This window comes from Rhinolophus sinicus, linkage group LG04, assembly GCF_036562045.2.
Source record: "Rhinolophus sinicus isolate RSC01 linkage group LG04, ASM3656204v1, whole genome shotgun sequence".
Classification (NCBI taxonomy): Eukaryota; Metazoa; Chordata; class Mammalia; order Chiroptera; family Rhinolophidae; genus Rhinolophus; species Rhinolophus sinicus.
Window position 1 is genome coordinate 156,792,231 of NC_133754.1, and position 27,899 is coordinate 156,820,129.

Genomic DNA, 27,899 nt, shown 5'->3' on the forward strand with positions numbered 1-27,899 from the left:
CCACTCCCCAAGCCACTGCCCTTCTGAAATGACCTAACTATCCTACCCAAAGAAGCTTCTAGCCTTGAAGACCCTCTTCCCTCACACTGGCATTGTCAGACCAGACCCCCTCAAATACACTCGCACACATATCGGCCTCTCCCATCAGATGGGTGCTGTTAGGCAAGGCCCTCGCAAATATGGTGACCAATTGTCCCAGTTTGCTTGGGACTGAGGGGTTTCCCTGGATTTGAGATACTCAGTTCTAAAACTGGGAAAGTCCCAGGCAAACTAGGACTAATGGGTGATCCTATTCTCAGTCCTGTGTGCCTTCAGAGCAGTCTCTCCTCAGACTGGACCCTTCAGACACGCTCTAGATTGGCCTCAGACTGGCCCTTCCAAACCAGAGCTCTTCAGTACCATGTCCCGGACCCGCCTCCCTTCAGACTAATCGTGTCTGATTAGGGCCTGTCGGGCCCACTCCCCTTCAGATTAGCCTTCCCCATCAGGGTGGCCATCAGATAAGTCCCCTCCAGCCTCTCTTCTCAGACTGGCTTTATCAGACTTCTCTCCTTCCCCTCTGCCCTCCTCTAAGGAGAGGGAAGGGTGTGAAGATTACACTCCAGCCCTCCTTCCTCCAGGGCTTTAGCCCTGCACCCCCAGACAGGTGCTACCCTGGGGGGGTCTTATCTCTACCTGGCCAGGTTCAGTAGCTCAGGGCTGTGGGCATAGTGAACATGTGGGCCTCAAGACATAAATGCACACAGATACAGGGTGCAGAGCTTGGGATTGGAGCCAAACATCCTGCGCGCTCCATGTGAGAATGAGCTTCCTTGGAGCTCCAGCCTAGGGAGTGAGCTCACCAGCTCTGGGACATTCTCAGGGCCAGGCGCTGCCCAGGAGGGATTCCTGTCTAGTGTCTCCCGACCACTCGCCCTCTCTCCTGGCTAATGGCTGGGAGGCAGATGGGGGTGTGTATGTGCCGATAGCCGCCTGCCCCGGAGCAGGAATAAAGGGCAAGCAGGTGGCCAAGAGGGGGCAGCAGAAGCCAGGACAGCCCCTGGCTCATGCCAGAGAGAGACAGCGGTCACAGGCTGGGGTGTGGACCATGGCAGGTATACACAGAGGGAGGCAAAGAGAGGGAAGGACTCACAAAGTTGGGGAAAAGGCAGAGACACAGAGATGGGGATGGAGATACATGCGGAGAGACAGAGACTCTGAGATGGTGATAGACACACAGAGACAGAGACAGAAAGGCAGAAAAAGGGATGATTAAGAGGGAGGAGGGCCAGAGAGGCAAAGACAGGGATGGAGACAGGGAAAGAGATGGCCAGAGAGACAGAGGGCAACAAAAATATGAGATGGAAATGTAGACAGAAATGGGACAGAGACACAGAGAAACACAAGGATAGGGCCAGGACAAAGGCATATTCAGAGATCAGAAAAGGACAGAGACAGAAAAAATAGGAATGGAGTCAGTGAGAAGAGGGTGGGGACATAAGCAAATTAGCATTATAGGAAAGGGTGTCAAGGAGGGTCTCTATCCCCAGAGCACCTTTGGGGGAGCAAAGAGAACTAGTGAGCTGAGGCCAGGCTGCTCTGCACACTGGGCCTGGGATCCAACCCTCCCGGGTGGCCCCCATCAGCAGTGTTTTAATTCTACAGGTTCTGACTTAGCTCCAAGAACCGATGTCTATACTTATCCCCAGCTCCCCAGAACTACCATGGGAAATAACAGATGTGGAGGGACAACATTCAGAGGCAGCAGCAGATAGTCAAGCCCCACCAAGGCGATCAGGCTCTGTGAGGTCAAGGGCCAGGACCCCCAAGACAGGATGACCACCCCAAGGCCCAGGCCCAGTCCTGGTAAGAGGCAATGACACTGCTCCTCTCACCACCTTGGGGCTCGAGAAGGAGCTGGGTCTCTCTCAGGGTTAAGGCAGGGAGGTACCCCAGGCTGCCTCTCCATCAGCCTCCCAGGCCCCAGCAGGCCCCTGCCCCTCCTCCCCCTCCCCAGGCCCCACATAATTGCTTTCCCATGTTGCTAATGGAGGCCAGATTGCTGATGCCCAAGCCCTGGGTGGGCGGCGGGTGGGTCAGGGCTGACCAAAGCTCTCAAGGCAGAAAGACAGCACAGGAAAGGGGGAGGCTCAAACAGCCAAGGAATACAATGTCCGTGGCAAGAATTGGTGACCCCTTTCCCTTGATCACTGCTGGACCTGCGTGCAGGTTCATGCCCAAGCCACACCTCGCAGGGACAACACAGAAAGGCAGAACTGGGGGTCCAGATTACAGAGGCAGGTCCACAGCCACTTAACAGACATCTATCCTGGGAGCCTCTGCCTGTGAACAAGGAGCCATAGCTGGCACTATTCAGCTTTAAAAGCCACAGGCCTTTCTACCCTGACACCAGACCTTTGCTTTCCCTGGGGTCCCCTGCCTGAAACACCCTTCTCCTCTAGTGCCCGGCCTGGAGGACAGCCAGCCACCGTCACTCTGAGCCCCTCACCCAGCCCCACAGCCTGTCCAGGCCTGACTCATCAGTGCTTGAGGACTGTGAATACTCCTTTCAGGGCATGATCCCAGGTAGGCCCGGTGAGACCAGCAAGGAATGTCCATTTTCAGACCCTGATCTGAGGAAAAGGGTTTGAATTGGGTGTATGACGTGGGGGGATTCGTGGCTTAGTGGGAATGTGGCGCTCAGTACCCGCTGTGGGGAATGTGCCGAGGTCAGTGTGTTCATGGCTTTGACTCCACTTCTCTCTTCTTGTTCCAGCCACCCAGAGCAAGGCCACCCCTGACTTCCCAAGGTGGAGCTCTAGTCTAACCCTTTGTCCCCACCCCTCAGCCACAGGTGCCTGCAAACTCAGCTCAGCTCCACACATTTTCTGCTAAGAAGCCACAATGAGGTGGCTTCCACATGTGGGGGCTGGGCCCGAGGAGGCCTAGGGCAGCCAGGGGCCCATCCTCTGAGGAGAAATCAAAGGGATCCTGGAGTCCCAGTTTGGGAACTAGAAGGATATGGGCAGGTATAGAGCTGGACCAAAGACTGGGCACTCTGTAAAACCAAAGCCCGCTCTCCCCTGCGCATACTGAGGCCTAACTGTAATCTCAGCCTGGGGTGAAACTTGTACTCCACATTTCCAGTCCTGAAGCCCTGATCCCTAGTCACATTCTAAGTGGCCTCCTTCAGGCAGCCTCCTGCCTGCCCAAGCCCAGGCCACTCTGTGCTCTGAGCCCTAAGGTCTGGCTGAGCTCCAGGCCTGATGTGCTAGAATCTCTGCAGTGTTACCTAGATGGCAGGAATGGCAACCACACCAAGGGTGAAGCCTGGCCTCCTCCCCTTCTTGCATCTCTGCCCTTGGGGGTAAAGCCAAGGCCTGGGCACTCATGGAGGGCAGCTCCGGAGACGACCCCTGACCAGCTTCTGCCATGCCAGGATCCAGCAGCCTCTAAGACTGACTGGACACCCCCATGTGGGACCTGCCTCACTGGGACCCCTCATTCCCTACAACTCTGCCCCCAACCTCCGGGGAGCCCTACCCCCCAAAGAAGGAGAAAGCGTCATCCCCAGACATATCTTACTGAGAATTGAATTGCGTCTCTCTATCTGTATGGAGAGCTGTCTCTCTCCAACTATAATTTCTTCCTCCTCCAGGCTTGAAGGGGAGGGATCCTTGGAAGAGGTATACCCTCCCAAAGTGGGTCTGTTCCAAGGACTCATGAAATGGTGACGTTTAATGAGAACCCCCTTACCCCCACCCCTGTATATACATCTATAAAAAATTCAAATACAGCAAGTTACCACTGAGTCAGACTAGAAGGGACTGACGGCATTAAATACTGTGGGATAGGAGCAGGGAAAGGGGAGAGTCGTACAAAACAGGAGCAGAGGTGGGGGACTGAAAAGTGTGGGTGCTGGGGGGAGGGGGATGGCTGGGCCCCCCCCACCAGTGTCAGGAGCTTATAATCTGATGGTGGCAACAGAGACCCTGGGGCAGACAGGAGGCTAGGGCAGGAGGAGAAATTGTGGATATGAGGGGCTCCCCTCAGGCCCCCCAAGGGCTCCTGGGAGTCGCTGGCATTGGAGGGTCCAGCCCAAGGGGGCAAGGTGGGGGGGGTCTTTGGTGGGTGGGTTAGCTGCATGGTCCTCCTCCCCTGAGGGAGGGAGGAGGGCCGGCGTGGTATGGTGGGGCTGGGGGGCGGCAGGCCCGGGCCAGCAGGGGTCTCTACAAATTGTGTCTGAAGAGAATGCAGAAGGTCCTCCTGCCCATGTGCAAAATAGAAACCGGGGTCTGCGGGCTCAGCTCCGGCCTCCTGCTCCTCTGCAGGTACGCTGGCATGTCCTCATAGGATGCCGGGCTCTAGAGAGACAGGGAAGGGGGTGTGAGGGATGAGGGCGGGATGGAGGTCCCCTCAGGTGCCCCTCTGCCGCCCAACCTCACTTGACTTACCAGATCAGAAGACTGCTGGCAGTGGCGGCAGCGGCAGCCAGGGCCAGAATGACAGGGACACTGATCAAGAAGGGTACTAAGGGTCCTCCGCCGCTGCCCAGCTCCCCAGGGTCACAACTCTTCGTGGTGGGTGGGGGTGCCAGTGAGCTGGTGGTGCTGGTCGTGGTCTCTGGGGAACATGGGGGAAACTCAGGGCAGGACCGGGGCGGGAGTCCCACCCAGATCTGGGGGTTCATGAGAAGCACTATTCCTGCTTCCTGTATCAAACTAGTGATCCCTCCCTCATTAGACAGTCCCTGCCTCCCCCATCAGGCAGATCCTGCTTCCCCAAGGCTCCTAGACGACCCTATCCACCCAGTGGCCTCTACCAAGAATGTCCAGATAGCAAGGACCGGGGACAGCAAGGCCTGGATAGACACAAGGGAGTTGACAGCCACAGAGGTTGGAGACCCCTGGACAGAGGCTCCCAAGTCCTGCAAGGAGTCAGAGGGAGCAGGATAAAGCCAGGTAACAGTGCAGGCCGACCGAGAGCACAGGGGGCAGGGGCGGGCTCACCCGGGGCCTGGGCCTCGGTGGTGAGGTGTCGGGGTTCCTCAGTCCAGGGCGTGGCATGGGCGGCCACGCTCCAATCACTCCATGTCCCGATCTCATTGTCCTTCGCCGCCACCTGGATGATGTACTCCTTTCCAGCGTAGGCATCTGTGATGGTGTGTGCTGTGCCATCTGACAGCTCCACCTGCAGCCAGACCATGGGGGTGGAGGGGACCCCTGGGGGTCAGAAGAGTGAGGCACCCCCAGAGGAAGTGAGAACACTTCTGGGGAGAGAAAAGTGAAGACACTGTCCCCTGGAGGGAATGAGGACTTCCCTGGGGGAGATAGGGAATATTGAGAGTATTCCTGTGGGAAAGTAAAGACATCTCAAGGAGGAGACCCCAGAGGGAGGGAGGCTGTTCCTGAGGGAGAGTAAGAAAAACTTCAGGGAGACTGGAGGCACCCCCAGGGAAGAATAAGGAGGACTTTGCTCAATGTCTGGACTCTGCTGTCATCCCAGCTTTCTCACCACCCCCAGCCTGAGACCTGACCTCAGTCCCAGCCTGGAGGTGACAAGAATGGCATTATGCACCCTTCTCCCATCAAGAAGCAGTTTAGAGGGCAAGTTACAAAGACATGGAGCCAGGCTGCCTGAGTCCAAATTTTAGCTGCATCTCATACTTAGCTAGGTTACCAAATTACTTAACTTCCACAAGCCTTGGGGTCTTCATCTGTAAATTGGTGTTAACAATCTATCTCACAGGGTTATAATGAGGACTCAGGTACATGGTAAGCACCAAACAGACTTCAACCATCTGTCACCGCCATGGGTTCCAGCTCAGAGCCTGGGTTCCCAGATTCCCAGTGCACCCACCAGCCTGGTCCAGCTGGGCCTCCCCCTCGGAAGTCCACAGTGTGGTTAATCTCCCTGCCTGAGGTGGAAAAGGGTTGGGGGCAGCTCCCGGGGTGGCAGGACAGCAGAGCAGCTGCTCCTTTTCCTCCTGGAGGCATCACCACCCCACCCCCGCCCAGCCGGCCTTATCCTGCTGGTCTCCCCCCCACTCTGGGCTGGCCTGCCTGTCCGGCGCCCCTCCCAGGCCCAGGCTGGGCTCTGGTTCATCTCAGCAGCACCCGCTGCCTCATTAAGCCGCCTCGTAAACAGGGGCAGCCGGTGGGGGCGGAGGAGGGGGCTGCTCTGGGCCACGTCTGGCCTCAGGGCTTTTTTGGTCCCTGTTCCAACCTAACCCCTCCAGAAAACTGGGGCCTGGGCTACCTGACCTGACAGGCTGTGAGTACATGCATGCGCGTGTATGTGTATTTGTGTGTGTGCAGCTGGGTCCAAGTGGAGTAGGAAGCCCCTCCAATTCCCCAAGTCTGTGGCCCTGATGCAGGAGGCACTGGTAAAGGTCAGGGTCAGAGTGAGCGCAGTTTTGGGGCCCAGAGCTGAGCGTAGTAAGTCCTACTCCCAGCCCTGGAAGATCGGGGGGCCCCACAGACCCTCCTCTCCTGGAGTTGGGCTCCAGTGCCACCTCTGGTCCCTCAGTTTCCTTTTGCTCTGCAAAGACCTCCTCTGACTGAGTAGCCCCACACCCTTCAGCTCCTTCTCCGTCTTGCCAGGCTCCTCCTCTGATTCTGTCCCTTAGACTTCCACATCTGTTTTTCCCCAAAGGGAGAGAGCCATGGGGAACAGATCAAATTATCACCTCCTTGGTGGGCTCATGGTGGGCACCATACCTCTAGGAATATGTTCCAGAAGCCCAAGGTCCTCCTGGCAGCCATATCTTCTAGGCCTGGGCACTTCTTGTTAGGTTGTCACTGATCCCTTAATCCATCCCCTTAAGGAACGGCTCCTCAATTGGCAGGCATTCCCTAGTCACTAACATCTACCCCACCTGGGTCTCCTGGTCTCCCTGCTGAGTTAGGATCCGAGCAGAAGAAATGGGGAACCCAAGCTAGGTCCCAGCACTTGCCTCCCCCTTGTCCATGCTTAGACAGCCACTGCCAGACCTCATGGTGCAATTCCTGGCCTGTATCTCTCATTCTTCCTGAAAATCCAAGTGGCATTTTCCTCTGCTCTCCCCACTGCACCCCCTCCCAATCGTACACCTGCCTCTCTCCAAGATCAAGGATCAGGGAGAGCAGATTCTGTTCAGAGCAAAACTCAAGTTCAAAAGAGCCATAAATCTAGCCAGCCGCAATGCCAGTGAGACATGGGACAAGGCTAGCACGTGCCATAGGCCACGCATATTCTGCTCCGCCCACATCAGTGTGGGGGTCAGCTCTGCCCATGGTGCAGGCCAGTGCATGGTCTTGGCATGTTAGTCACAGGCACGTATGGAGCATGGGTCCTGCTGGGGACCACGTGTGTGCGTGCATGTTCCCGTGTGTGTGGTGGGCGGTATGCCAGGTCCACTGCAAGGCGTGTGCGCTGCGACGCGCAGGGCTGCTGCCTGTAGCTCGTTAGCGGGGGAGGGGGGCTTGTGAAACTAGACCCTGGTTATTAGCAATGCATTAGGCGCGGGCAGCTGGCCAGGCGGGAGGGACTCCGGACTCTGTCAGGGAACATGTGAGCGTGTGAGCAGCCTTTGTGGGGGCCAGGCCTGCAACCCCAACAGGCGCCCTGGAATCGAATTACGCACTTTAAAGGCTAGCCAGGAGGGAGGCATGAGGAGATTGGGCTGGAGCCTGGTAGATGCAGTGGGGATACAGGTTCACCCCCAGGTGCCAGCCTGGGTTGCCCCATGGAGCACCCACCCAGCTCCAGTCCTAGCCCACAGGCCTCATGGGACACATAGAGCTCCCACAACCCCACGGGCCCAGGGTTCTCAAGGAGAGAGAATCTCAAGTCTGCCCCAAATCCCTGGCTGCTCCCCAGGCTCTCTATCATCGCTTGACCAACATCCCAGACCACAGTCTGACTCCACACTGCCCCTTGTCCACTGCTGAGTTCCTAGTCCATGCCACCTTCTGACCCATCACCTTAAGCTGACCCCTAAGCTAGATCTGACTTTGGAGCCCTGACATTAGTCATGGCCTGAATTCACACCCTGAACCAAACTTGACTCCATTGCCTGATTATGACCCCTTGAGCCCATTTGTGAGTCCTTGAGGACAGGAACTGTCCTGGCCCTTGGGTCCAGCACAGGCCCAGAGCCTCGGCCAGAGTGTACGAGGGAGATGCCTGATCAGGGCTGAGAGCCACAGGTAAGGAAACTGCCTGCCATTTCCCTTTCAGAATTTCTCTCCACAACCCTGGGGAGCTACAAAGATAGACATGTTTCCATTGCACTAATGGGGGGTCATTGGGAACCCCTAAGGGGCTTAGATCAGGACCCCTCCCTCAGCTCCATCCCTCCTCCGAGGCCTACCTGGCACCTCCTACCCTGGGGAAGCCTCTCTGACTGCCCTCAGGCTTCACACTGGAACAGCTCCCAGCAGGGATACGGGTGCCTCCCATGCCAGGTGGCTCTGCTTTAGGCCCTCGGGATCTGGGCAAGGCAGAGCACTCACATGCTGCCACTGGTCCAGGATGAGGGGTCGGTAGCGCAGAAAGAACTTGAGAGGAAAGGACTCAGGGTCGGGCCAGGTCGAGGGGGTCTGCCACGTCACCTCTAGCCGGCGAGGGTTGCTGGGCACTGGCCGGGCTACCACATTTTCTGGAGGGTCAGGCTTCACTGTTCAGGAGACATAGCTTCATTACCACACTAGCCTCTGGGGAACAACCCTACTTCGTCAACCCAGCCACCATGTCCACCATCTCACATCACCAACCATTGTCACCATCATCATGGTTGCCACCCATCTTCTCTGTTGTCAAGTCTGGCAACTACCATTAACCACCATCTCATTACTTCTACCTCTCATGTCCCTTTCATCACCAATGACTGTCACTACAGTCACTGTCACTAGCTCAGGATATCAACATCCCAAATGTCATTCTACCAGCCCAATCCCACCCAATTACTAAGCCTATATGATGGCTCCACCATTACCACCATCACTCCCATTGTCACCTGGATCACCCCATCCTGCACCAGCATCATACACTCCCCCAAGTCTGGCTTTTCAGTTCCAAAGTGAGAAGTGGCTTCCCTTGGAAGAGTCTGGGTTTAGAGCTGCTCTGTGGGTCAAGGTTAAAAGACAATCCACAGGTGTTGCAGATCTGGAGGTAGGTTGAGGATCTGATGGGAGCATCTAAAGGGCCAGCTCATATAGAAACAATCTGGCTGGGGACCTAGCCATGAGGTGGGGGTATTGGGGCAAGCAGAGGGTCTGGCTAGAGGTAAAAGAAGCCATGAGGTCTGGTTGGGATGGGGCAGGGCAGGCAGAGGGTCTGGCTGGGATGGGGCAGGGCAGGCAGAGGGTCTGGACGGGATGGGGCAGGGCAGGCAGAGGGTCTGGCGGGGATGGGGGTGGTGTGGAGGGCGGTATCTGTCCCAGTCCTGTCTCCTATTCTGACACCTCATTCATCACAGGCCGTAAGGAAGCCATTAGCGTGTTGGGGGGGGAGGCTGCAGCTGCACAAGGGTCTGGCCCAGCCTGCCCCCCTCCCCCTCTCATATGCTCTTTGAGCCAGAGAGATGATGGGAAGAGCTGCTGGAGAGGTCTCTCGGCCCCTGCAGGTAAAGGACATTCACTCAAATGTTCACAGGTATATACGTGCCACGCACATGTGTATACATGCCACATGTACTTGTGCACACATGTGAACATCCCACCAATGCACATATACACCTCTGGCACACACCCGCTTACACATTCCCTCTGGAGTAAGCAGCAGGGACCCTCCCCCCGTTCCCACGCACCAATGGTGAACTCGTCGAAGGTGATAGCTGTGGCGTTGTGGCCCAGGGCATTGCTGACACTTATCGAGACCTTGTATTTGATGGTGGAGAACAGGTGTATGTAGCGGATGTGGCAGCGGTTCTTGAGGGCTGGGTCCTTCTCACAGACCATAATTTTGGAGCCGTGCCTGGGGAGGGGTGAGGCCCAGGCACTGTTACCAACATCAAGGGGCAGGTGGGGCAGAGGTTGGGGAAAGGTCAAGCCCAAAGCTGGGCTGAGCTAGGATCTGGACTGAGGGCAGGCGGGTGAGGGTAGGGGAGAGGTCAGGGTTAGAACCGGGTCACAGGCGCATCTACTCACAGCACAGTCACATTGAAGGTGTTGGGGATGTAGGTGGGGGCAGGCAGATGCCAGCTGCAGTAGAAGCCCTTGGGGTAAGTGTTGGAGCGGCAGCTGAGCACGGGCTCCCGTGGCGGCACTGGGGGTGAGGACAGCAAGGTCAGGGCATTCTTGGAGCCCCAATTCTCCTGCACTAGTGTGGGGACAGGTGGGCCCCAGAACCCCAGCTCTCCCCCTTCCAACCCATCAGCAATGCCAGAGGTTGGTTGGGGGGGGACTGTCAACGAGGGTCTGAGGCTTCCCAGGCCACAGAGAGCCAGATGTTTAATTAAAGAAAAACAAGGGCTGTAAGAAGAGGGAGCCCCCCGCCACCTGCTCAATGGAGGCAGGAACTGCGGGGAGCAGGGGGCTGCGGGCCTCAGCTCATCAATCACAGGATGGAGGTGACGTCTGGGGGAATCAGCCCCAGCTCCAATCTCCTGCCACATCATGGCCATTCCCAGAGGAAGATTGTGCAACAGAGGCTGAGGGAGGTCTCGACTGAGTCCTCCAGTGGCTGGGATGATCAGGGTACACGCCCTGGAGAAGAGACACCCCAGGCTTCCCCTCAGTAGAGACTGAGAAACATCAGGACAGGCCTGGTGGTTCCACAGCAAAGCACTGGGTGGCTGTCCACATGTGTATCTGTGTGTATACGTGTCTGTATGCATGGGTATACATCTTATATGTGTCTGCGTGTGACATGAACGAGTGACCTGTGATGGAATGTGGGTACATGTGTAGGAGTGTGTATGTGCAGGGCTCTCAGAGTGTGTGTCCATGTATGACACCCATGCGTGGGTGTGTGCACGTGCCTGTTGAGAGGAAGCTGCCATTCCCTTGGTGTGTACCTCACCCCAGCCCCAGCCCCTTTAAGAAGCCCTTTACATGGTCAGCTGTCTTCACTCTGAAATGAGGCAGCCCAGAGAAGGAGAGGGACCCGCCTGGGGTCACACAGGAAGCCAGAGCTGGGAGTAAACCCAAGGATGGGGATACCCACCTACATAACCACACACACACTTGGGAAGTCTTTTCTGCTGTCTAACCACACTGTTTGCTGCCATGAGCTGTCCAGCTGTCCCACCCTCAGGCATTGGGTAAGGCGTGAGGACAGCCGGCTCAGGTTCCTGGAAGGAGGCAGCTTCTGTGATCTGACCCAGGCAAGGAATGTCCGTGGTGGCTCCAGGGACACTGACACCTCCTGCCTGTGCCTCCCTCTCCTCCCCCACCCCCTGCCTGACAGGTGGACAGGAAATGGGAGGGGGCAGCTCAATAAGCCAGGGACAGTGAAGGGGAGTGCATGTCTATGCTTGCTGAGTGGCCATGGTGACACATGGGGAACTGTGGGCTTCTATCCACAGTGTGCGCATGACTGTGACTCTGTGTGATTGTGTGTACATGTCCAGTATGTATGAAGTATGTATGTATATATGTATTTATGTATCTACATACATATTGGGGCCAGATCCCCAGGGCCCCATCTGGCTTTGCAGCAGGAGAGATGAGAGGGTCAGAGAGGCATCAGGTGTAGCAGATAGAGTGGGCAATGCTGTGGGCAGAGATGGCTCCATGCCCCAGGCCTGCAAGGGAGAGCCAGAGCCCAGCTGAGCCCACACAAGGGGCAACCTACATTCTGCCCACTGCTGTCTACCACCCCTGGGAAGGCTTTCTGATCCCATGTCCATCTTGTGTCTGTTCCACGTTCATATTGTGTGCCTCTTGTATCCCTTCCCTATCTGCCCAGGGGCTCAGAGGCCTGGGGGGGGGGGGCGGCCAAGGACACAGGAAGTGCCTTGTGGGGGCCTGTGGGCCAGGCCAGAGTTGGCAGCCAACCCGGGAGGAAAGGACATTCCGAGGTCGGCAGAAAAGCCTACACTCCCCCCTCCTGGCGCTACCCGCCCTTACCCCCAGCTTCAAAGGAGAAGGGCACTGGGGGGGTGGGGGGGGACTGAAGCCTGCAGAGTCAGCTCCCTGCTGCCTGGGACTCTTGGGAGGGCAGAGCAGGCAATGGCACTGGACTCATAGGCCCCCTCCCCCTGCCGGCCTCCCCACTGACCAGTTTCCATTCCTCTAGTCTTCACCCCTCAGACCAGCCTCCCCCTCAAACCAGTTCCCCCCTCTAACTGGGTAGGTCATGGGGGACCAGGCAGGGCTTTGTCTGTCATCTGGCTACTCCTGCCTGGCCCTGGGCCCTGAGTAGGGAAGGGCTTGAGTTTCCTGACAGGGACCAGGTTTCTCAGAGGGGAAAGGAGGAAAGAAAAACAAAAGGAAGAAAAGGAGTGACTTGCTGCAGCTGGAGCCCAGCTGAGGGGCCGGGTGGTGGAGGTGGGGTGCTGTGAGAGACCAAGTGTGAGGCTGTAGGGCAGTGTGCAATCAGGAGGCCTGTTGTCAGTGTTTGGAAGACAGTGAGATTGTGAGGCTGTGGAACTCCGAGAGGCTTCACGTGTGTGACAGACTCTGGGCAGCCATGTAACTGTGTGATTAGGTGTGTGACTGGATGACGGTCTGTGTGCCTCAGGGCGAGGCTGTGGGATTTTGAGATGATCTATTATGGATAAGGTTGTGGGGCCGATGTACTCTATGAGAGCATGTGTACATATGCCACTGTGTCTGAAACACAGTGACAGCAAAACGACATACCTAAGACACTGTATATGAGATGGAGTTAAGCCTAAATGTATTTTTCAAACTGGGTGTGGGAAGATGCCCAGAATTCCAAGTGTATTCACACGTCAGCTGGATACCGTGTGAGAGCATGTTAGAGAACGCGTGAGCAAAAGCTCACACACATACGTATCATAGTATGTATACTCTAGGCATACTGGTATGTTCCTGGATGCCCAGGCATCCTGAGTTTCCCCTGGTGGGGGCTCCTGAGATGCCCAAGTGAGGCATCAGCCTGTGGCAGCATGTCCCTGAGTCCCATGCGGGGTTGTGTGTGCGTGTACATGTGTGCGTGTGCCCCTGCTGGCCTGGGGTTTGTTTGTTTTCCTCCTAATTGGCTTGTTTTTCCATGTCCAGCCCACCAAACCGCATGTTTTTCCTCTACTCTCGCCAGCCCGCCTGGGCTGGAGCCCCCAGCATGCACGAGGCCTGCCCACAGGCCCAGAGAAAAGGAGGGGCAGGCTGCCCACACCCCTGGCCAGGCCAGGCCAGATCAGGCTGGGTGGGGCAGGGTGACCCTTCCAGTTTCAGCCCTGCCCAAGCCCCACCCACATTTCTCCTTCTGCCCGGCATTCAAGGCCCATGGCCTGTCCCAACCTTATCTTGTGGCATCTCTCGATGCACCCCAACTTCTGGACTCCCAAATGTCCCCCTCCTGCCTCCTCAGGCTGCTCTTTCCTTTCCAGCCAAACAGGGCTGAGGACAAAGTAGGGCTGAACCAGGGGCTCTGGAGTTCCCATACTGACCAACCAAACATAAATTTTTAAAAACTGGACAAGGAACTGTCTAATTTAAATTTAGTCGATTAATCTCTGACTTGTTTTAGCTTAAAATCAGAATGACACTGCGTCAGCCGTATCTAGTAAACAAAAGACTACTACTAAAAGGAACCCTGTGATCCTGTTTCCTAATGTGGGGGGGTCCTTTCATCATTCTGGGAAGGGGACCCCTCAGAGCTGTTTATGAGTATTCACCTGAGGGCAGAAAGGTGGATCAGGAGAAAGCAATTCAGGGATCAGTCTGGTTAAGAGGACTTTCAACAGAATATTTTTATGATCAGGTTCCCGTGGAAATAGAGAAATGAAAATCATATATATTTAGGATAAATATTAAATAATTTTTGGTTTGAATGATCCATAAATCAGGGGTAACTTTGTCCTGTTCTCTGAGCATTGGCAAGAAGGATAATTTGATATCGAGTGTTGCCAAACCCGGTCTCGTGTTACTAATATAAAGTGACTGAGACAATCATAATTAATGTCCCCTGTTCCTCTAACCAGTGCTTTAGAAGGAAATAAGGCAATGAGAGATAAGTACCCGTTACTACTGCTACAGCCAATTCATGGCCAGCTGTCCTCTGACAGGCAAGGCCTGGGGAGTGGTCAGCACTATACAGGTCTGGGCTCTGGTCACAACAGAGCAGCTGTGGGTATGTCTTGTGGATACAGACTACAGTCATTACTTCTAGACCCAATTCCCCTCTAATGAGCCCTCAAAGAAGGTCAAGTCATCAGGAATGGGGCCCAGGGTCACCAAGGCCAAGCCATCACTGCCAGCCTTGTCCATCCTGAGGGCTTGTGGGGTTCAAACTGAGAAGACAGGAGTGTGGGTGACAGTGCCAAATTGGTTTTATCCTCCTTCTATGGCACTCAGTATATGGCCTGTTTCCCATGGAAAAAGGGTCCAGTGCAGGGCTGAGTGCTCCACTTCAGGTGGGTCAGGGAGGACTCCCAGAGGCTGGTCCTGCATTTCTCAACCTGGCCAACAGGGGTCACTCCACTCCTGGCTTACAACTAAGCCATTTGGTTAGGACTGCTACCTCTCCAGTTTCAACACATCAAAAGGCTTTTCTATGGGGAAGGAATATCCCCACCAAAACATATTTCCACCTCTCCTCTAGCCCTACCGGTGGGTCAGTATTTTTGTAAAGGACCCTGAGCAACCCATGGTTGTCCACACCAATCTCCTGACAATGAGGCAAGGGCCTTCTCCCAGGTCCCTCAAGCATCTCCTCCTCTCAGTAGCTCCCAGGTAGTAAAGAAACCATTTTCAGACAGTGGGGAGCATCACCCAATTGGCATGAAGCCAGAGAAGCTTGAATCTTTCGCTCAAGGAGAAAAGAAATGAAACTGTTTTCAGAGTATTTATTCTGTCAGTGGGAACCTCTGGCTGAGATCCAGTACCTGCCCAGCTGACCCTCAGCAACACTGATAACCTCATCACCCCGACTTCTCCAAACCCCTCTTCCAAATTGTACTCACCTGGGCTTCCCTCTACCTTCCTACCGGCTCCTCCTTCTCTCTTTGTGGCTCATGTCTATCAACCCCTTATATGGTCTTCAGGGCTCATTCTGGGTCCTCTTTTCTCCTCATCCCACAATCTCTCCCTTGGCCATTTCACCCCTTCCCATAGCTGACACCCCCCCCAAATTCCCATCTCCCCTGAATCCCAGACCTTCAGATCCACTGGCTACCAACCATCAATTCCCAGCTGTCCTCCGAGAAGCCCAACAAACATGTCTATAGCAGATTATCAGTAGTGCCTCACTCATACCCGCTGTTGCTTCTGCAGTTATTTATTTGCCTTAGAGCTTTCTTTAGCCACCAAAACCTGCATTGCCTGCTGAGGTATCAGGCCAAAAGCGCTGGAGAGTTACAACATCCCCGCCCTCAGCCAGGAGACTCCCCCAACCAAGAATGGGCAGGAGGTGGTATATAAGCATCCTACCTCCCTCATCCCTCTGGCAGGAGACCTCTGAGGTGCATCTTCTGGACTCCCAGGAGGTTAAACTCCCGTAGCCCAGATGTAATGGCTGGTAACTCACTCTTTATTGGCTAACTTAACTTCCTTTTTCTATCCCTTTCCCATTCACCTACAGGTATTTCCATCACCTGCCAAACTAACAACTTGCATATACATCTCATCTTGGGATCTCATTCTAGGGAAACTCACGCTACGCTACTGTCTAAAGGGAACTTACTATCTTCTCCTCCAACGTACCTTCCCACTGTCTCTGCTGCAGTGATTGGTATCACCGGCTGTTTTGGGTCCTCCTGCTTTCTACTCTGCTGTCCTCCCACCTCCAATTCATCCCCAACTCCTGGAGGTCCAATCACTCCCTTCTCAAAGTCCCCGACTCCATGCTCTGGTCCCAGGTCCTCATCTATTCTGCATCCCCAAAACCGCCTCCTTCCTGCCTGGCTGTGCTCCATCCAGCCTGCCTCTCTTCACCACAATGAAAGGAATCTTTTCAGAATGTGACCCTAATCGTGTCACTCCCCAGCTTCTAGGATCATGCTCTGCCCCATCCCCTCCCATTTCATGCCCCTCAGCCTCTGAGGCCTATAACTCAGCTCTCTACCAGAAATGACTTTTTCAACATAGCTTCCAAATCCTCTAAGTCTCTATGTGTTTCCCCCTCCAAGAAGGCTTCCTTCTTCACTGGTACCCCCCGAGTGCCCACACCTGTACCTACGTAACCACAGATCCCATTTTCCCCCGTAAGGCCCTCCTGGCCAGCCCCTGTGAGAGCACACAGAGGAATGTGGCTCCTCCTGCTCTGAGCTGTGACCCCAGGATATTTCCCCACCAGGCCCCAGACAGGCCATGACCTGTCAGCCTTCCTCTGTCCATTTTGTCATAGGAATAGGATTTCAGAATCTCAAAGATCTCTGGGGTGGTGGAATGTATGTGCAAAATGCTCAGGCGTCTAGACTCTGTGGGCAAGACTGGGCTCAGAGGTCAGAAGAGCAGGCTGGGATCGGGTCACAGGACTCGGGTCAGGGTGCTGCAGCCAACAGGAAGGGGACTGGATCTGGGCCAGGGTTCTGGGCCTCCCTGACAACCCCCTCGAGTGAAGTGGGAGACGGGATGAGGGGTTGGGAGCGATACTCACAGCCCACATGTAGGAGGATTTGGTGCCGCAGGTGCCAAGAGTCACGGTGGAAGCAGGCATAGAGGCCACTGTGGCCCAATTCCAGGCCACGGAGCACAAGCTGAGAGCCGTTGAGCAGGTCAGAGGCCAGGTCTGTTCCATTTACCAGCCACGTCACAGCTGCATCCCAGTTGGCTGTCCCACATGGCAGAGTCACGTCTGAACCTAGGCGCTCATACTGCACATGGGGTGCCTCTGTGGGGGGGGGGGCAGAGGGCAAAAGTCACATATTATAGCTGTCCCCAGCAACTCCAGGTGCATGTGCAAGGATGAGAGCCTATGAATGTGCCCAAGTGAGGAGTCCAGGCTGAGAGGCTCGGACTGTGTGAGTGTTTTAGGGAGATGAGAAGTGAGCAAAATTTTTCTGAGGCTGTTCAAGTGTACAGATATGTGAATATCTTCACATTTGTGTGTGTGCATGTCCAGGAACTGTGTGTGTCTGAATGAGAGATCGTGTGTGTGTGAGAGAGAGACAGAGCTAGAGGGAGAGACATTGTGCGGAGTGCTGGAAGGGGTTAGATCTCAGTGAAAACCCAGTTCACCTCCAGTCCCTAAGTCCTTTAAAAGTTTTCCTGACCCCCATGACCCTAACCTCTTGCTACCAACAGGCCCAGCCCCAGTCACTGACATCTGCTACCCAGGCAAGCTGGAGCTGAGAGGCCCCATTCCTGGACTCCGTGCTCTGTCTTTCCCCATCTGTTTCTCTTCTCCATCCTTATCTCTTTCTGTCCTGCCTTTCTCCCTCTCCCTCACTCTGGCCCCCCTAACAAGCCCCACCCCACCCCCCAACAAGCCATTCAGGGCTTGGGCAGCAGGAGAAGGGAGAATGGGCAGGGTAGCCGAAGCCCTAGGGAACTCCTGGCAGCTGTCAACTTTGTAAAGCAGGAACTGCTTGGAGTGGGGGTGGAGGAGTGTTGGGACTGAGGGATCTCTCTGACCATTCCTCTCCTGCCCCCAGGAGGGGCCTGTCAGAGCCAAAAGCAAACCCCAGCCCTGGCCTCAGCAACCCAGGCATGATGGACGGAGCCCAGGAGACTGGAGTGGAAAGGGCGGGAGGGAGCACCTGTCGAGAGGCAGTGCTAGGTGGGGGAGGCAAGTGGGACAGAGAAAGTCCCAGACACCCATCTACGGACTCCAGTGGAGAAGCAGGCATGCAGAGCCAGAGATGCTAATCTACTCTCCTCATCCTGCACCCCCCAAGACTGGAAGGATAGATTCTTCCCTGGTCCCAGCCAGATCTGGGGAGTAAGGGTGGGAGGAGAAGAATGAGGGGGAAGGGTCAGGGTGGGGGGGCTGTGAGATCCCTCGTTAACACTAGCTCACTTTGCCCCTCAGAGAGCCACCCCGCTGAGTTGGGGGATTTTCAGAGGCAGTTCCTGTTAACGAGCCAATTAAGTTGGGCCAGTGGCCTCTTAATTAGACTTGTTAACACCACCAGGACTGCAGGAGGTAGGGATCTCCATATGCTGCCAGCCGCCCCCTTCCCTCCATCGCAGCCCCCTCCCCAGCACTGCTTTTCTCTGTGCTGGAACATTTGTCCCTGCTTGTTGCCTCTGCTGGCCTCCCGGTGCAGGAGTCTCTGCATGTCTCCAGGTCTCTCTCCCACTGTCTGTCTCTGTCTTGCCCCTCTCTGAGCCTCCCTGTCCCTGTTTGAGAAGAGGGAAGCAGGAAACCCAGCCAGCCCTGACCACTCATCTGCAGGGCCTGGGACCAGCCGAACAGAGGATGAACAGGGCGGAAGGGCGGTGGCTGGGGGCCTTGGAGGCCACAGCTGTGAGGCTGGACCAGAGACTGAATGGGGGCCTCCCCCTGACCAGAGGCCTAGTGTCCAAGGCTCAAGCCATAGAGCCTCCCCCCACAATCCACCAGCCCTAGCCACTGAGCCCCCCTCCAGCCTCCCTTCCAAAAACCTGGAGCTTCCAGGAAACATGCCAAGCCCCTCTCTCTGCACCCCACCCCCCAGCAGAGACTCTGAGTCCAGCTGCCTGAGGAGGAGGCTGAAAACTGACCGTTGGGGAAGGGGCGTGGCCATCATGGTCCCAGAGACAACACATCAACACTGACCAACAGCAGCTCAGAAGTAACAGGGGCCCAGGATGGTCCTTTAATCCTGGGGGGCGGGTACAGCCACAAGATGAGGAAACAGTGACCCAACAACACAACACATATAATGGCAGTGGAATAACACTTCTCCACCTTACCTTGTCCACCTCAGAGATGACACGGTAACACAACCAGACAACAATGACAAACCAAGAACATAAGGAGAGGGCAGGGATGAAAAATCACAACACAATGACAGAAGACAACTACGGGCCACAAGGCAGAGGCGGAGGGGGCAACGTGACATGACAATCACAGTGTCCCAACTGCTACAACAACACAACAATGGCAATACACACAGCCATGCAACAGCTCCAAAGATGGCAGTGATTTAATCCTTTGTTTCTGGACAGCTCTCCTCCCGCCCCGTGGGTGCCCCTACTGATGTGCTGTCCATTTCAGAAATTAAATCAAGCAGCAGGGGGAGGATGGGGTTCTTGGCCCTGACGCGGTGACAAATGCTCCAAAGGAATCAGCTGTGAAAAGGTTGTTAGAAGCCAGGATGAGAGACAGAGACAGGATGAGGTCATGAACACGGAGCACACAGAGGGACAGAGCTGACGGCTCCCTCACACCTGCGCACACAGGCTCACATGGGGACCACATGCCGGAAACAGTCCCCCCGAGCGTTCTAAGTAACTTCACGTCGCCACACACAATAGGACGAAGACGGTCACCACAGAGAAAAACAGGCACACACAGGACAACCATCCCCAAGGTCACAGCCACACAGGGACACTGTCCCACTTCAGGGATGGTAACACCTGATACAAGATCACATGCCTGCATAGGAAGGGCACCGTCACCCAGAGGCAGTTACACGTGGGGACACAGTCTCACACACAGGGAGACAGTTTACCAGAGACACAATCACACAAAGAGACAGAAACAGAGAGAAACTATCAAACCATCATGCATGGGATACAGTCTCAAGCACAAGGACACAGCCCCACGAACATGGCATGGTCAAATACAATGTCACCGGGGCACAGCCCACAAGGGTTACAACCACACAGAGAAATGCACTCAAACAGGGAAATGGTCTCCCCCACACAAGAACACAGCCTAATGCACACGCACAGTCTCACACACTCGCAGAGATGTGGCCTTATGATCAGGGCCTTGATCACATGTGGCTCTGCTTTCCACACAGGGCAGGGGCCAGGCCAATGGTAGAGACCACTGCACACCTAGGCAGGTCAGGTTAGCACCGGAGCCCAGGGCAGGCTGACTGCAGACAGGTGCTCGATGGGCCAGCCTGGTGGTTCCTTCAGGCCCTGCCCCTTGGGGAACAGCCCTGGTGTGGGCCAGGCCCTCTCTGGGTCTTTGTGTTGGTCTTACAAGGAAGAGGACACAGGAGCCTCGACCCACTACCCTCCTTGAACCCATAGCCTGGAGGATGGCAGAGCTCAGCCATCAGAATCTGCTCCATGCCTGGGCTCTAGAGATGCCCCCACCTTCTCTGTCACTACCCAAGGCAGTTGAGGTGTGGGGGGGGTGCAGAATACATCCAAGGGAGGATGTATCCAGAGCCCTGTTTGAGGAGTTTCAAGGTTAGCCCTTGTACCGACGTGGCCATGTGAGGTGCTGCCTCAAATGCAGTGGAATGGCTGGTGGTCAAGTTTAAGAGGGAGCCTGTTTACCATCAGGAGTGCAGCTCCTTGCCCTGTGGGCTGTGGAGAGGCCTTAGCCCTCACTGGACATTGATGCGGGAGGGCAGGAGGCTGCCAGTGGGCCTGCTTAGGCAATCCTGCGTCCTGCAGCCATTACAGCTGACTGACCGACCAGTCCCCTTCCTTAGTGTGCCATCCCCCCCATCTTGTTCTCAGTCCTCCATCTCTGTCCCCATATTCCCTCTAGGATAAGGGGAAGCATTCTTGCCCACTGTCTCTCTCAGTGCCTCCCACTGCATCCCTCACAAACCCCAGGGCACCCCATTTCACCAAATACTATCTAGGGGCCCTGTCCCTAGCGTCCCCCAACTCCCAACCCACCTGTCTGTACCCTGCATCTATCCTAGTGGGAAGAGGGACAGATCCTTGCAGGCCAGGGAAACCATCAGCATGAGACCACCCAAGAGCGACCAGAGGGCTGTGCCTACGAGACAACATCAGTGAGACACCCTCATGTAAGTGTCATATGACTCATGTCCCTCTGGATGTTCATGGGTGACGATGCCAGCATGTGCCAGTGTGTGGCTCTTGGGTGAGTGCATACATCTGCACCAAGGAAAGCTCATGCTGGGCTATGGGAGAGGGTCAGCAGGGAACCCCCCGCTTCCACCCAGCACTCACCCTGTGGACTGTGTCTCTGGGCGTAGACAATGGCAGCAGTGGCAGCAAGCACAGCACAGCAGGCCCACGGGACAGGAGCAGCCATCTGTTGGGAGAAACAGGGGTGGGGGGGCAGCATCAGCCCAGGCAGGAACCTTCTGGGGAGCCCCCCCACCCACCGTTCTCTGGCAAAACTGGGAAATCCCAGCCCTAGGGCCAGGGCACCTTGACCTCAAATGTCCTTAATGAGGCTCAGGATCCTCTTTCAAGCACTAGAAAAATAGCATCCTTGGCATCTGTAGGCAAAGGTTTGCTAAAATGGTAGAAGGCAACCTACAGTGGTTTGTTGCTCGATAAGACTGCTGGCTGCAAGATGTAGTCAACCGCGGATGAGATAAAACAATGGTAATGTTAGGGCCATTTTTCTAAAAACAACAACAACAGTTTTACTGATGAGGTTGACTAATTAGCTATAAACACTGCAAACTGAAAGGGTAATGTTTTAATTTAGTTGGAGGTCTATATTTCTCCAAATTGCCTTGAATAGAAAGTCCCCTGCTGTGCTCTGGGGTGGGAGGGGGTGGGGCAAGGGGAAGCCAAAATCTGAATGCTCAGGAGCTCCTGGGATCTTATCCTCCAGTGAACCTTGCCACTGAGCTCGGGGAGGTTCAGAGCAGTAGGGAACCAAGGCATGGTACGTTGTGACTGAGGTCAGATGTGGCTTTTGCTTTCTTGTGCACTGATGATCAAAAGAACGAGGGGTTTTCATACATAAGTCCTTGCAGAGACCCCAGCCCATCCTTCACCCCTGTCACATGCCCCAGGAGCCTTGTGCATTAGCGTCTACACACGTCTACACGGGTACATAAAGCACACTCAGGACTTGTCCCCAGGAGCCAGGATGAATCCAATTGCTCCCCTACATGCTGTCCTACTTCCTAAAATGGGTCCAGTTGTCTTCTTTCTCCCCACCCCAGAACAAGCTTATACCTGAGGGCAGAGAAATAACTACTTCCTGCAGAGAAGGCTCCAAATCTGATTCTCCCACCCCAAGGTGGGAGGAGTGGGGGGAATGTCAACCAGACAGAAGTAGAGATCCAGAGAGGAACACTGCCAGGCACTCAACCAGAAGCACTGTCAGAGGTACAGCCAGACACACAGCAAAGACACTGGCCAGAGGCACTGCCCAAAACAGCCAAACAGCACCCCAAAGAAACAGTTCCACACAGTTGGGAGATACTGGGACACTGCAAGGCCAGAGAAACAGGTAGACATAACCAGATACCCACCCAGAGACATGGTCAGAGAACAGCTGATACACAACCAAAGCACCCACCAGAAACATTGTAAAAGACTCAGCCAGATGCAGATACACTAGAGAAAGAGGAAGAAGCACAGCCAGAGAAACCATCAGTGACACAGCCAGAGAGCAAGAGATACTGTTGGAAACCGTGCCAGAGAAACTGCCTGACACACAAGCAGAGAAACACCAGAGAAACTGATAGACACAAATAGGCGTACACCCAGCAAAACAGCTAGAGAGAGAGCCAGAGACACCGCCAGATGCTCAGTCAGGAAGTATCCACACCGCTACAAACACTGCCAGGGACACTCAGACACACAGTCCGACACACTGCCAGACACAGCCAGAGACACCGCCAGAAATACTGCCAGAGAAACAGCCAGAGACACTGCAGACAGAGCTAGAGCAGAGGTAGACAAATGTGGGTGTCAGAGTGTAGCAGTGGCTGAGGGAGTTGGAGAGCATCTGACTTCCGGGGGCTCCTTTATGGGAGAGAGCTCCTTCCTGCCTGCCGGTTTCTATACTCACCCCTCACCAAGCAAGTCCCCCCATCTGCACCTGGTTTTCCTCCAGCCACAGCCACAGGTGCTCTGACTGCCCCTCCCTGGCACAGCTCATCTCCATGTGGCCTTGGCTACCCCTCCCACAACAGTGACTCCTGAAGCCTTAGCTACCACTTGGCCTGGCTCCTGACCCTCAGCCACTCCCCTATCTTCAGCTACTTCTCAGACCTAGGAGGTTAAGACAATGGCCAAAGTCACAGTCAGCAAGTAGTGGGGCCAGGAAATAAACCCAGGACTCTGAACTTAGAGCTGGTGCTAGAGAAAGAGTGAGCCAAGAGCTGGTTCCCCACCTCCACCCTTGCAGGTAGCTCTCAGACTCTCCCCCACCATCTCTGCCATCTGCCCATGTCTTTCTCCTCACAGCCAGGAAGACACTTCAGCTCAGGGCTACCCACTGCCCACCACATGGGAGCAGGAACCTGGGCATAGGGAAGCGGCTGAACAGACAGAGTAGATGAAGGTTAGATCCCAGGATGAGAGAAGAGGGACCTGGTGGCCCTCTGCTTCCAGCTCCTTCCTGGTACAGTTGCAGCAGGCATCGGAGAGGAGCTGGCCTGGCACACATGCACATGCACACAAGCAAACACACACACACTAAGGCCCCCGCGGGGGGAGGGGTGGCTTCTTCATCAAAGTCGCCTCCATCAGCCCGATGAGTTACTGTAAGGGCCGGGCCCTGGGCCAACGGGGCTGCAGCCATGGGAGACGGGCGCTGCTGAGAGTGAGCGCTGCAGAGAGTGGGGGATGCGGTACCAAGACAGACACTGCATGGTTGGGGGCACCCAAAAAAGGGAAAGGCCCAGGGAGAGGGGAACAGTGAAGCAGGGAGAGAGGGAAAGCCATAAGCAGAGACCCAGAGGGACAAAAAGAGACCAAAAGAGGGAGAAATGGAAGAGACAGGAAGAGAGCTAGAGAGTGTAGATGATGGGCAGAGATTCAAAGGCAGAAGGAGAGACAGATCTAGAGAGAATGACAGAGACAATGGCAGGGTCCCTCGGCCTACCCTCCAGCATCTCTCTAAGCCCACACAACTCCTCCAGTGTGGGGAATGCGGTCCTTGCAGCAGTGCTGGCCAATGTGAGATAAGAAGAGCAGGGCCTTCCTGGGGGCTATAGGATTCCCCTTGGGAATCCAGGAGTCCAGCCCCCAGGGGAAAAAGGTGGACTAAAACCCCAGCCCCTCTCTGTCACGGAAATCCAGAGAGCCTCAGGCCAATTTCACTTCCCCCTTCCCTCAGAGGCCCCACTGGGCCCATTCCCAGGTGGGGAGGCTGAGGCCAGAGGCATCCAGGCTACACCTCCACCCTGTTCTAGCGCACCTCAGGCCGCCCATCCCAGGGCAAAGAGCATCTTTCCCAGGAATTTTCCAAGTCCACACCCAATGTCTCAGGGATAGATCTAGAGGATAAATTCCACGATGCCCCAGATAAGGGCCATGCAGACTGACTTAGGCTCCCTGCAGACCCTTCCAGGAGCCAGCCTGGCCTCTAACCGCAGCACCAGAATGAGGAGGGAACAGAGGGCACCCTACTAGCAAGAAAGGAGCCCAGCAGTCCAAACCCCTTGTCACAAGGAGCCCAGCACCTCTCCTGACACAGAACCCCAGAGTGGCATCGTTATACACACACAAACACAGGTGACACATTAAGAGACAAATCCTGGGCTCCCAACTTACTGTCGCTGTCCCACTGTGACAGAGACACCATTATATGGTGATAAAAACATTCAGTATAAATAACACAGTTGTACAGTTGACAATGACACACAGGGGTGTTGACAATCACTGCAGTGACAATAATGCAGTGAGTGACAGTCACGTACAATGACACCAACAAACAGGGCAATGACACCTGTTGACATTGACACAGTCACAGTAATAGTAACCTCAAAATCAAAAATGCAACGAGACTGACAGTCACATGGAGTAACAATGATGACATCCACAGTGACACAAGGCTATTGAGAGACTCAGTAACATGGACAGTCACACAGAATAAGACCTCCAGTAATCCTGGCAACACAGAAGCTGAGTCGCCAGCAGTGAGACTGACAGGTACAGTGACAGGCTCCAGATCAGCGACCTCGGTTACCCAGTTTCTGACTCTGGTTTAGGAACCATGGCCCAACACCCCTTCTACCCCCCAGCAAGGTCCCAGGTGCCCTGCACCCTTACCCTCAGCCCCTGCCCAGCTGAAGAAGGTAGAACGTGAAGAAGGGGAAGTGTAAGTTTTAGAAAACCCCTATTTATCCCTGCAGAAGCAGACAGCAGTTTAGGTTATACACGCCCAACCCTGAGGAATCCACACCACATCTAGGGTGGGGATAAGAGGTTCTGAGCACCACTGCCTGTGGCCTGGCTCTAACTGTGTGTGTGTTGATGAGCAATAGTGTGTTCGGAGCTTCAGGGTGTGGTTGGCATGAGTGTGCTGAGGGTCAGGTAGGCTCAATCTGTCCTGGACAATGAATGAGCAGGGAGGCCCCATGTGGTGCCTCTAAGAAACTGAGATCCAACGAAGATTACTGGCCTGGCCACCCCCCCATCCCCCCAGCTGGGTGAGGTCAGAAACATTCATCTGATGGAGGGCAAGAGGCCCATAGCAGGTCCAAGGTGACATCTCCACAGCTTCCAGTCCCCCTTGGCCACCCCAGACTACAGAACCGCTCTGTGTAAGGGACAAAGTACTCTGTCCTGGGACCTCATCCCCTTCCCTCTCCCCACAGCAGCCATAGAGAGCCTGTCCTGGGAATGAGGCAAGAACTCAGGACAGCACTTAGTACAAGCTAACTGATTCAAAGGCCTGAGGAACTCTAAAGAGAACTCAAACCAGCAGAGGAATTAGGGTGGAGTGAGGAAGACAGACCTACACTTGGAGAGAAAAACTGAGACAGAGCAGGGGCAGTGACAGGGACGAGGATGTGGTGGGCAGAGAGGACCAGCACGGGCTGAGGGGGAGCCTAGGAGACAGTCAGGGCTGGCCTGGCGGGAAGCTCCAGGCATGGGGAGGAGGGGCTGAGGCCTGGAGGCCCCCAGATCCCACCAGGCCTAGGCAGCCTGGACAGCGTGGGCGGTGGGGGCGGGGGCAGAGGCCTAAGTGGTCCAGAGGCTGGGGGGATGGGGGGACAGGCTGAGGAGGAAGGCCTGGCCCCTGGCAGCTGGCCCGGCAGGCCCCCCATAGGGGAGGGGGTGGGCTGGGTCAGGGGCCAGCTCCTAGGCTGGGGCGGCTGGGGTGGCTGGCCATGGGGGCAGGCAGGCAGCTCCTACACCCGGTGGTGTCCTCTCTCCTGTCTCTGGGTCTCTCGTCTCTGGCTCTCTCTCTTTATTCTTTGAATCTAGACCTGGCCCTCCTCTCAGCCCTCGGTTCCCCCTGCCCAAAGAACATAGGACCTAGAAACCATCCCTGGGTTCAAGATTCAAGTCTTATCTCTTTCTGGGCTACCACAACCCCACCCATGCCAGGAGCAAGCCCCAGTGCTCAGGGGAAAGGACCCCCACCCAAACACAGGCCCCCTCCTCCCACCCCAATAGAAGGGGGCAGAAGAAGCTGAGCACCAGTTGGGGGGGCAGGAGGGAGGCAGGGAGAGCGGTCCCCAGCTCCAGCCGTTGGCTGAGGTTGTGGAAAAGGAGGCGGCTCAATGCGAGTGAGTTGGGGGGGTGGGTATCCGCACCTGCTGTTGTGACCTCCACAGCCGGAGATGGGGGCCTGGGGGGGACAGGATTCCGATGGATTTTGGCAGCAGCCTGGACTCTGAGTGCTCAAAGCCCCCACCCCCAGCCTCTTGCACCGTGGGGACCCTGAGGTCAGCATGTGCGTGCCCTGCTGCACGTGTGTGCGGGTGTGTTGTGGGGGGAGCCTGGGGCCCTCCCATGATGAGCCTGGATGGGCAGCCGGGAGGTGCCCCGGGGAAGTAGGAGCCTGAATCCTACCAGCCTGTGCCCACATGTGGAGCCCCACTCTGGAGGGGGGACTGCCTAGTGACCTGGGCATGGGCTGTGTGTGTACATATATACAGACCTGTGCTTAAGCAACTGCTTAGTGCAAAAATTCTGGGCTTTCTCCCTCAAAAGTCATCTGGTCCAGCCCCCTGCCTCTCCAATGGGGAGCAGGAAGAGGCAGATAAGATCCTCCCTTTGGGCACATAGGCTCAGGACAGCTTCACAGAACCTGTGGCACAAGCACCAAATCCCCCATCCCCTAACCCTAGTCCAGAGTCTCTTCCGGTTTCTAGAAGAATGAGGAGGACCTTCTACCCAGAAAAGGCCCACACACCAGTCAGGTTAAGTCTACAGGGAGTAGAGTCTGCTCCTCTTGGAGGGACAGAATGCTGCAGTAGGAGGTTAGAGAGCTGGAAGAATGCCACGTAAGGTGGGGGATGGGCAGAGCAATAGGGTTGAATGAGGAGGACCTTCCCTTAGCTGATGGGGGAGAGAGCTCACAGCAGATGAAGCAGAAGCAGGAAGGAGGCAACAGGGCCTTCCACAGAGACAGAAGGATGGACAGAACAGCTTTCCAGACTTGAGGCAAAAAGACCTATTTGCCTCAGCATCTCCCACTACGCCCCACCCCCTGGCCCCATTACTGCCATGGTGCAGACACACCCTCACATACATACATACATACATACACAGAGGCCTATGCTTGCATACACACATGCACACACACATGGGCTCGGGAGGCAGTGCATGTGAGGCATAGGTCTGTAACAGAAAGAACTGAATGAAGATGGTCTTTCTGACAGAACAAGAGCTGAGCGGGGGAACAGAAACTTCAACTGTCTTCATGTAAGTGTCCTGTTCTTCCTGCCCCCCAACATGCACACATACTGCACACACTTCTGCGGAAGCTTCTGGTCTGCTGGGCACAAGCAAGCCATCCTCCCTCCCTGACTCCCCTCCTCACAGTGGGGAAGCCAGAGCAATCTGTTCCTGATGGGC

The 27,899-nt window shown here is 55.4% G+C and overlaps 1 protein-coding gene across 3 annotated transcripts in view; it reads right to left on the reverse strand.

Annotated features, from left to right (window-relative positions):
* Window positions 1-3,699: 3,699 nt before the first annotated feature.
* Window positions 3,700-27,899, reverse strand: part of CNTFR (ciliary neurotrophic factor receptor) — a 37,582-nt gene continuing 13,382 nt past the window's right edge. For all 3 annotated transcript variants that reach the window (XM_019734621.2, XM_019734614.2, XM_074330654.1), the window contains 8 exons: window positions 21,123-21,207; window positions 16,687-16,920; window positions 10,110-10,227; window positions 9,770-9,936; window positions 8,475-8,638; window positions 4,989-5,169; window positions 4,434-4,602; window positions 3,700-4,343 (listed from right to left, as the gene is read on the reverse strand). In XM_019734621.2, coding sequence (XP_019590180.1) covers window position 4,343; window positions 4,434-4,602; window positions 4,989-5,169; window positions 8,475-8,638; window positions 9,770-9,936; window positions 10,110-10,227; window positions 16,687-16,920; window positions 21,123-21,207 — 1,119 coding nt within the window. In that variant the 3' untranslated portion in view covers window positions 3,700-4,342. The remainder of the gene's footprint in view (window positions 4,344-4,433; window positions 4,603-4,988; window positions 5,170-8,474; window positions 8,639-9,769; window positions 9,937-10,109; window positions 10,228-16,686; window positions 16,921-21,122; window positions 21,208-27,899) is intronic.